The 14,165-nt window shown below is 33.4% G+C and overlaps 1 protein-coding gene across 2 annotated transcripts; it reads right to left on the bottom strand.

Annotated features, from left to right (window-relative positions):
- Positions 1-1,842: 1,842 nt before the first annotated feature.
- On the bottom strand, positions 1,843-13,594 carry LOC120422234 (uncharacterized). Of its 2 annotated transcripts, XM_039585618.2 has the most exons (5): positions 13,370-13,594; positions 13,095-13,185; positions 7,371-7,498; positions 6,577-6,639; positions 1,843-2,955 (listed from the first exon to the last, which is right to left on the bottom strand). In XM_039585618.2, the coding sequence occupies exons 1-5, from the start codon at positions 13,419-13,421 to the stop codon at positions 2,771-2,773; spliced, it is 519 nt and encodes a 172-aa protein (XP_039441552.1). In that variant the 5' UTR covers positions 13,422-13,594; the 3' UTR covers positions 1,843-2,770. The 2 variants fall into 2 exon arrangements, with proteins under 2 accessions (XP_039441552.1, XP_052564385.1); XM_052708425.1 differs by lacking the exons at positions 13,095-13,185; positions 13,370-13,594 and adding an exon at positions 12,729-12,916.
- Positions 13,595-14,165: the final 571 nt, after the last annotated feature.

Genomic DNA, 14,165 nt, shown 5'->3' with positions numbered 1-14,165 from the left:
GGTATGCTTTGCTCGAGGACTTGCTCTAAAGTTTTGTTCAAAAAAAATGTATTCACCATATTTAGGCTCAGGTATCAATAGCTTAATCTTAACCAATATCGCTGAAAATTGGCACAAATGCCTCAAATAACCAAAAAAAAACAGTTTTCCGTCTGAGAAGCAGGCGGTCATTTTTTTTCGGGACACCCTAGTTTTCACGTAAATTTTGTGATAAAGGAGTACCCGGGCAGACGGTAATGACAAAATTCATGCCATTTCAATAACAAATCTAATCTAATCTAATCTAATCGAACACAAGCGCAGCCAGTCCGAAGAAAGCATCCTGGAAGAACTTGCGGTTAGATTACGCCCCAAGTCCTTTCTTGTCAATATTAATAATTGCAGTACATCCGAGTTACCCCGAAAATGTATAGCAAAAATTAAAGCGGCCAGGCCTACTGCATTGCATTAACCGCAGAGACAGATTCTGTGAACGGATCACATTTCACAGAATCATCAGGGTAGGAAGGATGCGTGGACATACCGTACCAAACGCTCCGAATCAGTTGTGGTGTGGTGTGTAAGTGTAAATTGGCAAATTATTTTATTTCAGGGGGAAGGGGAAATGAGAAAATTGGTTTTGGAAAATCGGGATTGGGGAATGGAAAAGTGGGAATAGGGGAGCAGGGTTTATTTAATTTATAATATTATAATATAGGGGAATATAATCAAATATCAAATAATGATGGAAAGCTCTCACCAAGAAACAGCAAATCTTCAAAAACACAGCCAGCTGGTGGTGGTGTCCCCATAGTCTGACTCCAGGGGACACAGGGGACAGGACACGGGCCGGTCGGATGAAGTGGAAGCGTTCCTTTAGTACCGAATATGTCAACTCCCAACAAATATTTTCGGATGTTTCACTGGTTTAAATTGCACATCCAGGATGGTTGAATAGACTCTACCACAGTCTCTTGAAAAGGCTTCCGCCATGTCCTCCGTAAATGGATTAGATGGCGATCAGTTCCGCTCAGGTGACGGCCTCCTCCAGCTTGGTTAAGCCCTTCCACTTACTTTTCATGTTCCTAATCCTTGGCAGTTCCGAACGATTTATTGAATTTTCAACGAAATGCACTTCGACAGCGACAATTAGAAACAATATTCCCTTTTAGCACAAAAAATCCTTATAAAAGAATGTATATAAAGGAAAAAAACAAAATTTGGTAAAAATGACGCGGAGTGAAAAAGTTTTCCAACCGTCAGCACCTGTTGCTACGATCGATCTCTCTCATAACAAATACTGTTAAAATAACAGAAAGTGTTATGGAATCTTCTTGAAAAATCAATGTTTGCATAAGGGTTAAATAACAGTTTATGTTATCATTACAAAATTTGTTATTGGTCTGATATTGGTTGAAATCCAAAACAACTTTGGAATAACATTTTTTGTAATGGGAGAATACCTCCAATTGTTATTGGGATGATCGGATTAGTTGTTAAAATAACAAAAAATAAAAACAATGATTTGTTCGAAGAGTAACTAAAAATGTAATAAGTCTGTTATCACAATAAAAATCCAATAACAAAAAAATCATAATGAAGAATAACAAATCTTGTTATGAATAACAGAAAATGTTATTGGCCTAGTATTTTCAAATATCAAAAAATGTTATTCCCAAGTTATTTCCGTCTGCTCGGGTATGCCAATTTTGCCCGTTGCCGACATTTATCGACCTTACCGGTGGCTGTCTAATTGTATTGTAAAAAAAAACTTCTTTTAAGGGACATTTATGCGAACATTGTTGAAGGCAAGGGAGAAAGGGATTTCTTTCATTTGGGGAAAATGTGAAAAACAATGTTGTATGATTTTTCTCACTAGCATTTTTTTTTATTTTAGTTTGCTTATCTCAGTTCCATAACATATCTAATTGGTAAAACTATCTCAGTAATATTACTTTCGCACACAATCAGCTCTGACTCATCTCAATACACACTCGTACATACCTTGCACTCACGCGCACACAGTTAGAACGAGCTCATGTCTTTCAACTTTTCCGGCAAATCCTTAGCTTAGCAAAATCATCCCCGCGGAAGCAGCCTCCGTAAAACACCGAGTTCGCACAGTCTAGGATTCATTCTCCGCATCAATTTAAGAAACAGTTGACGTTATCACAGGAAAAATGAATTTCGTGTTTGTGGGCACTACTGAAAACAAGGATAAACTGATAATTTTCCCCTTCTTTTTCTTCTAGTTTCATATGACCTTTCTGAACCGCGTACAATCCACATAAGGACACAATTTGGATCAAAGCTACGCGTTCAACACAATTTTCAGTGGCAAGAACCGCCTTCTTTTTAGGAACAAAACTTACTAGTATAACAAAAATGATAATTCCTAAGTCATCTACTACACAAGCTAACAAACAAAAATGATTCCTGCATTTTTTTCCCCTCAAGCCAATCATTCCTAAATGCTCTAAATCGCATCACAGAACCTCAAACATCCTCGTTTGCGCGCCCTGGCCATACTGATATCGAACTGTGTGTGGGTGTGTGTGTGTGATAATTGCATATTTGTCGTTCCAACCAAACTTTCGAAATAGGTACTACTACTTTTTACAATTTTGCGCTTCGTCTTCGAATAATTCACAGATTTTTTTTGTTTGTTTTATTCGTCCTAGCTGCCCTAAGCCTGCACTGGGTAAGTATTTGCAGTTGTGTCTTGTGTTTTCTGTGTTTTTTTTGTGTGATTTGTTTGTTTTTTTTTCACTCAGTTGATATTCTCAGACTTTCACAGGTTTTTGGTAATATTGTTGAATATTCTCCTCCCCCACCAGGACTCCAGGTCGAACGGCTTAAAGTCCACCAGCACCGGGCTGGGCGGGTCGTTGTAGTACAGCGTGCCGGTACTACTGTTGGAGCAGGTGGAGGACATCGAGCTGGTGCTGCAGGACGACGAGAGGGAGACGTCGTAACCTGGAAGAAATCAATGAAAGTTACAGATTAAAATAATTCACAATTATCCAAATAAAACATTTGATTTCATATAAATACAAATGACAATTTTTTAATGGATCGATAGAAATGGTTAAATAATTTTTTAAATTAACAGAACAAAAATAATTTAGTAAAAAACTATTCAAGGGATGTTTTCTCCTTGTTTAAAACTACAATAGAATCTAATTAGGGCAATACAAAACTCCTTCCATTGATACACCTTTTATTCCTCAGTAGGTAGTTATGGAAATAACTGCAACTGCAAATAACTGAAAACAATATAGTCCGTTGCAAATATTTTTCATAGTTTATGTCGCCCTTCAAGATCAGCCCGAAAAATCGAGGGGCAAAAAACATCAACTTCAAAATTTTAATGGAAAATGAAGTCAAATTAACTAAAAAACAATTTGGAATGCATTTTCTTGTGTTTAAAATCATATTCAGCGTGTTTGGGATCGATTAAAATAATTTGACTTTTTGTGAAATTCCGATGTACAGTACTGCAAAAAGATTTTTTCTTGCGAAAAACAAATTTTCTTCGATACTTAGAAATTTTGAAAACTTATTATTGCGAAACAATTGGGCAAGTGTAAAATGCATTTTAAAACAGTTTTTTCATTCAAATGTTTATGCATTAATTTTAACAGGACCATATCTTTCAAAATGAATTTGAATAAAAAAATGGTATCTAAACAAAAAAAAATATTTCTGTAATTTTTCAATTCTTTCAAACATTACCAGTTCTTTGAACAGATGAGATTGTTAGTTTCTGTTTTTTTTTATAATAAATATTCTTTGGAAATATTTCGTTTTAAAAAATCTCTTGGTTTTCCAGTTCTTTAAAAAAATAATTGTGAAAAAATATTTCTTTATCTTTAATATCCTTTCAAACATGAGCCAGGTTAAAAAATGCAATTGTTAAAACAAATTATGAGTTTTCGCGTTCTTTTCAACATGCTCAGTGTTTTGAAAATAAATTGGGTTTACAAAACTAATTTCTATCCTTTTTGTATTCTTTCAATCATGGAAAGTTCTTTGGATTTTAAAAAAGACGATTTTATCAATTTGTGCTAGTTCTTGCATTCTTTTCAACATGACCGATTCTTTGAAAATGAATTGGTTTCTCAACAAAACAAAATAATTTCTGTAGTTTTTGCATTCTTTAAAACATTACCAGTTCTTTGGACAATTTGAAAAATGATTTTATAAATTCGGGGGTTTTTTTTATTATTTAAAAAAAACAGTTCTTTGAAAATTAATCGATCAAAAAAGTCTGTTGGTTTCTGAATCCATGAGCAGTTCTTAAAACATAAATTGGCTTTGAAAAAATATTTCCATGAGCTTTAAACTTTATCAAACATGAGCCAGGTTTATAAAACCAATTGTTAAATAAGAAATCTATGTTATCACATGAAATCTATGTTATGAAATAAATTTGTTTTTCAAAACTTATATCTGTCGAGTCAATGTGCAGTTCAAAAATCAAAAAATGTTGATGTCGCCGATCGGTAGAACGTCCCATTCGGCGAAATGTACCAGATTCCATTTAAAGTATGATTGAACCAATCTAAAAATATGTGATTTTTTGTGAAGTTCCGATATGGGGCCATACATAACCCACGTGAACATTTCAGGGGATAGGGTAAGGGGGGAAAATATCAATGCTCAAACTTTCTTTGACTTTTAAAATAGGCTAACAGGCTGGTCTTGGAGGAGAAAAAAACTGTTTCAAAATTTTATGCTAATTCATTTTAATATAAAAGCACAATTGGGTCCTAAAATGAAGCTTAGATTGCTGATATTATTGTTTACAGCGATAAAGCTTATTTTTCTGAGTACAATGACCCTTTGTACGACCACAAAGCGTTTAAAATGGATTTTTAAATCAATTTTGAAAAATTAACCTCGTGGACCTTCTTGACAGAAAAGCTCCTACTTGACAGCTCGTTTCAAGGGGACCATAGTTGATCCATCGAAAAAATGTTGTATTGTCAAAAAAAAATTTTGCATTAAAATGAAAAAAAGTGATCAGAAATGATTTTTGATCGTGTTTTTTACCGTTGTACATAAAAATTTACATAGGGCTTTAGTACCCAATTAACATAAAAAAGATAGAATTATTTAAAAAATTAAAAATTTATAATTTTATTGTATTTGAAAAATAACCGTTGAAGATCGTCAGAATGGTTGTTCTATCTCAAAGATTACTTTCCGAATGCAATTTTTTTTTTCAAATCAATACAAGTTCATTTGTTTTTAGTTTTGTATTATTTTTTTACCAAAACATGTTTTTCATATTTTTAGAGTTTTAAGGGTAAGAAAAACCATTTTTATCTTATATGTTTTTTCGACAGCAATTTCAAAATCACTCAACAAGCAAAAAAAATAGTTTAGACTTGAACCAATTTATTTAAAGTTTTTATTTAAAGTTTAAAGTCCATAACATTTTTCCTTAAGTTTAATGTATTTACCGATCTGTAGTTCCAAATTTCAAAATTTGAGAAAAAATGGTCTAAAAGTGCCCTATTTGATTAAAAATCGGGAACTAAACGCTATACAATATATTTTAATTTTTTTACAATTACTTGTACAAGTATTTTATTAAATTTCAATTTTCAGCAATAATTTTGATTTTTACCCGATGATTTTTAGGGAAATTTTCAAAGGAAAAAATGAAATAAAATTTATTAAAAAAAGTTCCAACCTTAAAAAAACCCTAGAAAAATATAATGGATGTAAATATCATGCATTTATTACTATTGTTTTGATTGGACGCAATCCAAAATAAACGCAGCATTTTCCAAGGATTAGATTTCAACTTGAAAAACTATTTTTATATTTACAAACCTTAAGTCACTCCATATTTGCAATTAAAATGTAATCAAGTGTAACAAGAAGTATACTAAAATAATTTAAGGATAAATGAAGTTCTTTTTCCCAAAATTTCAAATTTCTATCAATATTCCATGATTTTTTTATAGGTTAATAAATTTAAATAATAAATTTGAATTAGGGAAAGTTTCAAAGGAAACATTGATTTAATACTTCATTAAAAAAGTTCCGGCGTTTGGAAAAACTCTAGAAATTACTAGTTCAAAAAATATCTTAGATGTATAAAGCTTCTATTTTCAATATTGTTCTGATTGGATGCAATCCAGATAGAACGCAACAGTTTTCAAGGATTTGATTTGAACTTTAAAAATTATTTTATTTATATTTACAACCCTTATTCCATTTACATATTCGCAATTAAAAATGTAATCAAGTATAACATAAAAGTATACTGAAATTTTTAAAGAAATAATGAAGTTTTTTTTCCTAAAAAACTTGATGTAAAATTTTAAATTTTTATCTATTTTTCATATATTTTTTCTATAAAATAATATTAGACTGGTACAAATTTTATTTAAAGTTTATGTCTCCCACCCTTCAAAGTAGGCCCGAAAAATCAGGGGGGGAAAACAATACTTTTTCAAAAAACTTAAAAAAATCAATGGAAATTTAAGTGCAATCAGCTGAAATCAATTTAAAATGCATTCCCATTCCAATATGATAAGTTCAACTAGGAAAAAATATCATAATTTAATAGTTTTCACTTACTTGCACTACTATCCGGCGAGCCGGGGACGTCGTAGGGGTTTGACGCGACAACCATGTTCCACGCTGAAAAACAAAAACAAGAAGAAGAGTAAATAAAAAATTGTCACCAAACAAACCATTTCACAACTCAACGCACTAGCTTGAGAATGAACACCATCGAGTGGAGAGCATAACAGTGAGCGAGAGAGAGTGAATTTCGTGACGCACGCAAAGCGACGATCTTTTTCACGTGATGGGACCAAGAAGAAGATCGTTTCGCGAGCAATTGCGTCACGAATAAAAATGAAACTTGAATTTATTTGTTTTGATATTGCGACGAAAGACAAAATAAGGTGGCAAAACAGTAAAATGGAAATAAAAAGCGACGAAGGCAGCAGTTTTGATATGAGTTCTGAAATAATAAATTAAACAAGCGAAATGTTTCAATTTTGTACGACGCAAAAGAAGCAAAACAGAACCTCAGACATTCAATCAGAAGCAATAAACGTTGGTTGAGAGATGATGAAATGGGGTTAATTTGCATTAATTGTACAACGTATTTTATTTTTCAATATTTAAGCTAATATTTTTGTGAAAGTCTAATTTTTCTTAAGAAAATTTAAATAATGATGCATTTTTCCAATAATTGGAAAATGTCTCTTCTTTTTGTTTCAAATCACACAAGACTGCAAGTCCAAAGCTGGCAACAAACTAACCGGCAAATAAAAATAATCACAAAAGAAAAAAGAGATCAACGCATCCATTACATGCAGCTAGTAGAGTATGTATAGTACATCTGAAGGTGAAACACTTACAGTCGTTGATGTACTTTATCAGCTCCTCATGCTGGGGACTCAGATGTTCTGATTCCGATTGCTGTTGCTGTGCCCGCAGGTGATGTGATGCCGATTTCTTTGCTGTCTGAAACACCGGCCGGGGTACGCTGCAAAGAAAGTAGTTACACTCTGTTACTTGTAAAATTGCAACCGGGGAAAACATTTTATTGTTAAAGCTAAAACAATACTAAACTCTCTTCAAACCCTGGTCTTTCCTCAAATTAATTTAAAAAAAAAATCTGTGTGTACTTTCTATGAATATGTAAAAAAGGACTGTTTTTTCGTAACTGAGTGTAGTCTCAGTAAATCTCATCTCGTAATCAGTACTTGTAACAGCACAAAACAACGGTAGCTTGTTCTAAAATAAACCCATCAATCAAAATCTTCAGCTCCTCGACATTCGCTGGCCAACGCGGAGCACAGTGTCAAGTTCGACAGGTTCCGCTCTCTCCCGAGGTGCGGCGTTTTGGCCTGGTAACCCACGGTCAAGCCTTCGCCACAACATGACAAACAGAAAGGAAAAAATAATACCTATACTTAAAAAAAGGTCTAGATTATCTCTTATCTCATACTAACTTACAAACACAAACACTCGCGATTAGACAAACCTCTCTGGTTTACACGTGATTGAAGGCAGCGTGTTTCGAGAGAGGGGAAAACAACACACATAATTTCCTGTTTGACAGAGCGAAACAGTCAAACAATTCTCGGCGCGGAAAAGGAAGAAGTGATCCAAAATAAAGAAGCAAACGGCACAGAAACACGTGTTTGGATGAGTCCATGGAGAAATTATCTGGAAAAAGTGGGCTCAAGTTACCAAATAGTCCGTGGGACCTCTTGCAAAGAAAGACAGGTCAAAAGAAGAAAAATCTTGAAGGACAAACATTAACTTTTTGTTATCTTATCACACATGTGAGGCACCCCAAGTGTGGAGAAATTTTGAGAAGGGATAATTAAATCTGGACAGTATGTAAATGAAATGAAAAACTACTTTTGACCCTGTTGAGTCCATAGTTACTCCAGAGCACCCCCATTAAAAAAAATGTCTCGAAGACATTTTTTCAACCTGATCTGACCTGCACTGCTTTAAGTAGAACAGGGGTGCTCAAAGTTTTTGAAGGCCGGACCAAATTTGAAGCTCAAATGAGCTTGCGGGCCAAATTAACAAAATAGGCCATTTAAAAAAAATACGTTGAAGTTTTCTGAAATTTTCTATTATTTTTAAAACAAAGAAAAAGACAAAATGTCACTTTTTTATCAGTAATGTTGATTTAATTGTTTTAGGTTTAAACAAAATTCAACTTGTATTTTCATTAAAATTTCATTTTTTTTATTTCGAAAATTGTGACATGTAATTTCATTTTAATTTTAATCATTATTTTCAAAAAATGGTATTCTCGATGAAAAAAATCATTTTGGCGAATAACACGCATTCATCGAAAACAAACTAATATTCAAATTATTTTTGAATAAACCCGACTAGTGATCAAAATGACTCTGAACGCAGAGGAATGCATTTTTAATGGATTTCAGCAAGTTGTACGTAAATTTCCTGGATATTTTGAAGTTTTTGAAAAAAAAATCCAATTATTAAAAGCTTATTAAAAGCTTTGTAAATATTTTACTATCAGTCCGATTTCAACATTTTGTCTGACTGAACCAAATGGTAGTCAATTAGATTCGTTATCCACCTGTCGAGAGTTTGAATCCCGAGGGAAGGTTTCTAAGTGCAAAGCAAATTTGATGGTCATTTCATGAAAAGGGTCATTATGACTGCTCATTAACACCTAAACTCCCTAGCTCGAGAAGAAGGGGGAATTTCCATACAAATTCCCCCTTTTTCTCGAGCTTGTGAGTTTAGGTTTTAATAATGAAATAAATACTTTTGCAATTAGCACAGATTTCTACCAAAGTCAAATTCGAACGTGTTATAAATATTTCCAAAAAAGTTTGATGAAAGTTTGCTAGTTTGCTCAAATTGAAACGTGTGAAATTGTTTTTAATTATTATGTTTGGACAAAATATTTGTGTCGTAAAATGGGGATCAAAATATTAATCTTATTATTATAAACAAAAAAAGATCAGCATAAAAATGTAATAATTCTAATTTTGAAAAAGTATAAAATCGCTTTACTGCCCATGTTCGCATAAATGTCCCATATGCAAAAACAGCAAGCTGTGAAAAACGCATTTGAAGTTTGTCCCACACATAAGGCTACGTGTTAAGTTTTCACGGAAAAACTGGATTTCCTCCTGATTTATAGATCAAAGTACTGGATGTTATAGGCTTTTCGGAAAGAGCACACGATTTTAAACGAAACTGCATCATTACCTTAAAAGTGATGAAAATGCATATGGGACATTTATGCGATCAGGGGCAGTTTACAAGTGTCAAACGGGTCATTTTACATGATCATTCAAAATGGGTCCGCGGGCCACAAAAAAACACCTCGCGGGCCACGTATGGTCACCCCTGTGTTAAATGGTAGCAGGGACTTCTGGAAGCAATCCTTAAAACCTTATTTGTTTTTTTTAAGGAGAATCGGGAAAGAGGCGCCATAAAGTAAAAAGTAAGTTCTATTTGTTGCGGAAGATAAATAAAAAGATAGCAAGCAATCTGTCGAGTTCAGATACTGATTCAAGTTGAACAGGAGTTTTATACAAACTGTCTTCCGAACAAACTGTCTTCCTACAACTCGAGTATTTAGAAGCACCTTTACGGAAAATGAAGTAACTTACGAAATTCTGATTTTGCAGATGCTAAATAGTTTGCAAACAACTTGTCGAGTTCAGAAATTGATTTAAGTTGATCAGAAGTTGTCCAAAAACTAGCGACACGTTTCACCTTACAAGAAAAGTAAGTAGTATCACAAACAGAGGTTAAAAAAATTTGGTTATCAAAAAAGAGCAGGCCGAAAATATTTTTTTTTGCAATGCCGTCGTGAAACTTATTACTTTTCCTGTAATTCTTGAACGACGAAACAGTCTACTTTTCTGTACCAAAAATAACAGAATCGAATAGTAACCCTTTTGGATGCTGAAAAGTTGACCTTTTCAGCACTTGTTTCGAAAAGTTATACTTTTCAACATTTTTTTTGAATAAGACGATTCATTGACTCAATGCATGGACAATTGTCCTATAATTCTGTTCAAAGGGTGTTTTCGGAATTGCAAAAAATGTTGTATGGAACTCGTTGCAAAACTTGATTTTTTCATCACTCGTCGTATTTATCCAACTCGGTGAACCTCGTTGGATAAATGTACGACTCGTGCTGAAAAAATCCTCTTTTCGCAACTTGTTGCATAAACTACTTTTTTATTTCTAATCCTTTTTTATTCATATTGAAAATTAGATTACAAGTTTTTGTCAAAAATAAAAAAAAAAACCTTCAAAAATTCCTCAAAAATCAGAGGTTAAAAAAACTGTTGAAAATTGAATTTTTCATTGAAAAAACATGTGCAATCAATTGTAAACTATTTAATTTCAATGTATTAGGTTTATTTTTCTGTTTTTTTTGTATTTCAATTAAAACTAAATTCTAAATTTGAATCTGTTAACAAAAACTAAGGAAAAAAAGTATTTCCATAAGTTCATTAATATTTTGCAAATTTTCGGTAGTAGCATAATTTTTGCCTAATTTTTTTTATTTGTCCTCAAAGTATAATTAAAAACAGTTATTTTTATAGCCTAAAAGTGTGCAAATTTAATTGATTTCTTTATGTTGACCATTCGTAAGGATACTTTTTCATGTATCATTTAGAAAATTTCCAATTAAATGTTTGTTTCACTGAGTTTAATAATTTTGTTTTAATAAAGTTCCAAGTATGATCAAATTCATCAGAAATTGATTTCCTCAATTATATACAAAAATTTTGTCACCCAAGTTGTCGCCAAAAAATGTTGAAGCTAGAAGCATACAAAATTTCTAGTTTACTTAGAAATGTGTTCTACTGAAAATGCTATAAATCTGAACATATTTATGAATTCTGTTTCAATATCACATAAAAATTGTAACTTAGAAATTAATGTAAACTGTTCTTATCCTTTTAACCCTTTTTCTGAATTATAAGTTCTTATTTGATTTTAGAATTTTTTCTGAATTATAGTTAACAATCTTTTGATTTGTTGAAAACCACTTCCCGACGCACGTTAGTATTGAATTCGTATTTTTCATTTTGCAAAACAAAATGTCAAACCTACGATTGCTGTCAAAACATTAAAAACTATATAAAAATTGCAATGATTGGGATTCTAGACTTAAAAAGTAATAATAAAAGTTTTAATTTTATCAGTAAAATATCATAGGAAGTAGATTTTAGCTAAGACTTTTTTTTGTTTGTTTTGATCTTTTCTTCCTCAGCTATTTCAGACATTTTTTACAAAAAAATTATAAAAGATCGCAAAAAGTTGAATTATAATTACAAGCAATTCAACATTTCAATGAAAAATGGGTTGTAAAATGCATTATACAACAGTCCTGTTTTTTTGCAATAATTAGTTTTGAGAATATCTCAGTAATGACGAAACTTTTTTTTACGAAAAAAAACTGTATTGTACTGTACATCGAAATTTCACAAATGTTCAAAATATTGTTTAAACCAGCCCAAACATGCTAAATATTCACGCAGGAAAATGCAATTTATATTGTTTTCAGTTGATTAGACTTCTATTTCATTCATATTTTGAAGTTTTTTTTTTAATCAGATCAAAGTTTTTCGAATTTTTTCCTTTAATTTTCGAGCCGATTTTGATGGAGGACATAAACTTTAAAAAATATTTGCAACGGCCTAATTTATTTTTTAAAGTAAGTTGTGCTTAAATTAAGCTGATTAAAAACGAGATATTATCTCTAACATACTTTTTTGAAAGGGCCTGAAAAATATCCCAAAATTGAAGAATCGAAACTCTATAAAATTCCGTTACAACATTGTTAGAACTAAATAATTAATAAATTTGAATCCTGAAAAAACTCGCTTAAATAATTTTACATTTATAAGGAAATTCTATGATTATTTTCTATACAAAATTTTCACTTCTCAAATTATCTGGACCAGTAAGGTAGCTTTCTAAGCAAACATCCAAAGATGTAAAATCAAACACGAGATCCTATCCCTTACCGAATCCAGAAAAGTAACCTGCATCCGTTAATTAAGTTAGCACCTCCACGTTAAAACCCATCCATCTGTTGAAGTTGATCTATGTTCTATTTCTTACACCAATTCCACTTCCCTCGCTTTCCTCTCAGTTTGTCAGTTCAATGTCGCCCGACCGAGGAACCGGGAAGCATGCTCGAATGAACACCTTCTTCTCCTCCGCGCGCCGATTACGAAACATACCGGCGACTGTCAGACTGTTGAACCCAGCCGCCAGCAAGAGTCTCGATTGGCAGCGGTTCATCTCCGACTCGTTCTCCCATAAAACCAAAGCAAGTCATGTTACATAACACTAACACAAGCCGAACCCCAAACAAAGTGTCACCGCCTACTGGTTAGTGCGTATCTGACGGACAGGACCTTTGCCATTCAACGTCCTTACACACGAGACTCGACTCCTTGGGAAATCCTTTAGAGCGCACTGTGTTTGACCTGCATTCCACCCCACTTGTCTCCCCCCTCCTTTCACCCTAAACACTGCACGTGTTGAGGTTAGGTTCACTTATGTTATGTAAACTGCTCTACCGCTACGCAGCTAGTACTACTCACCTAAACTCATTGCTAATATCACAGTCACCGCCACCGTTCTTCTTGCCCAAGTCCCGCATCAGTTCAAACTTTTCATAGTTTTGCGGAATACCTAAGGACGAAACACAAAGTTCGAAGAATCAATCACTGAGTTGCCAAAAAACAGCAGCAGTAGCAGCTTCACAATCAGGACCAAAAATCATCCAAAATAAAAATCGATTGCACAACATTTGGCCCGTGCTCGTCATATGATTTGACCGTAGAGCAGTGCAGTTCAGTACAGTCCCTGGACGTACCTCTCCTTGTTTTCGCGACCAGCTTGCTGGGACCTTTCGATACGGTGTACATTGTGTCCCGACGACACTCCAGAACCGGCCACCACAATCACTAACGCAGTCTGAGTAACCTTTGTGAATCTCAGTAGGCACTATCACTGAACTCAACCGAAAGGGACTGCGAGGAGGAGGAGCACCAACTTGCACCACCACAATCGGTGCTTAAACGCGACTGACTGGCCCGCAGAACGGTGCGAGGTTGGGTCGCGACGTTCAGAACGACTCGTGAGTGGAATGGATGAACCTTCGGGGAGAAAGAGATACGCGATGCAGGGACACAATGTTTGGAATGGTTTTTTGAGGATGATAGTGTTTTTCGATTTATTGTTTAATTTTGTGTTAAGTTGGCTAAAATAATTAAATTTAAAAATACCAAACGTTTCCAAAACACAACATTCAAAAAATCGTTGCCGGTGTGATCTTTTGTACTAAACTTGCTGAAATTCCTATATAGATAGAACAAAAGAGCACATGGGCATCGAAATGTTGGTCTTTTCAACAACACAACACAACACTAAAATAACCACACGTCTCCATCAAAACTAAATTTCAACTTACTTTTTTTGTGGAGACGCATGGTCATTTACTTAGTTTTGTTCTGTGGCAACTTGTTGCGTTTCATGTGAAAACAATTAGTTTTTTCAAAATATCTTGGAATTCTTGAAATTTTTTATATTTATTCTAAAATACTGTTTGTTTATCAAGTCGTCCGTACAAAAATGTGTTCTATTTTTATGCAAAAGTTTAATCAGAATGC

Source organism: Culex pipiens, chromosome 2, assembly GCF_016801865.2.
Source record: "Culex pipiens pallens isolate TS chromosome 2, TS_CPP_V2, whole genome shotgun sequence".
Taxonomy (NCBI): domain Eukaryota; kingdom Metazoa; phylum Arthropoda; class Insecta; order Diptera; family Culicidae; genus Culex; species Culex pipiens.
Note: the sequence above shows the minus strand (reverse complement) of the source record. Positions and strands in the feature narration are given on the sequence as shown.

Coding starts and splice junctions, on each gene's coding strand:
- LOC120422234 (XM_039585618.2), bottom strand. CDS start 13,421: ATGTACACCGTATCGAAAGGTCCCAGCAAGCTGGTCGCGAAAACAAGG. Junction 7,499..13,094: donor GATATTAGCAATGAGTTTAG/GTGAGTAGTACT, acceptor CTTTCTTTGCAG/CGTACCCCGGCCGGTGTTTC. Junction 2,956..6,576: donor CTCGCCGGATAGTAGTGCAA/GTAAGTGAAAAC, acceptor GATTTCTTCCAG/GTTACGACGTCTCCCTCTCG.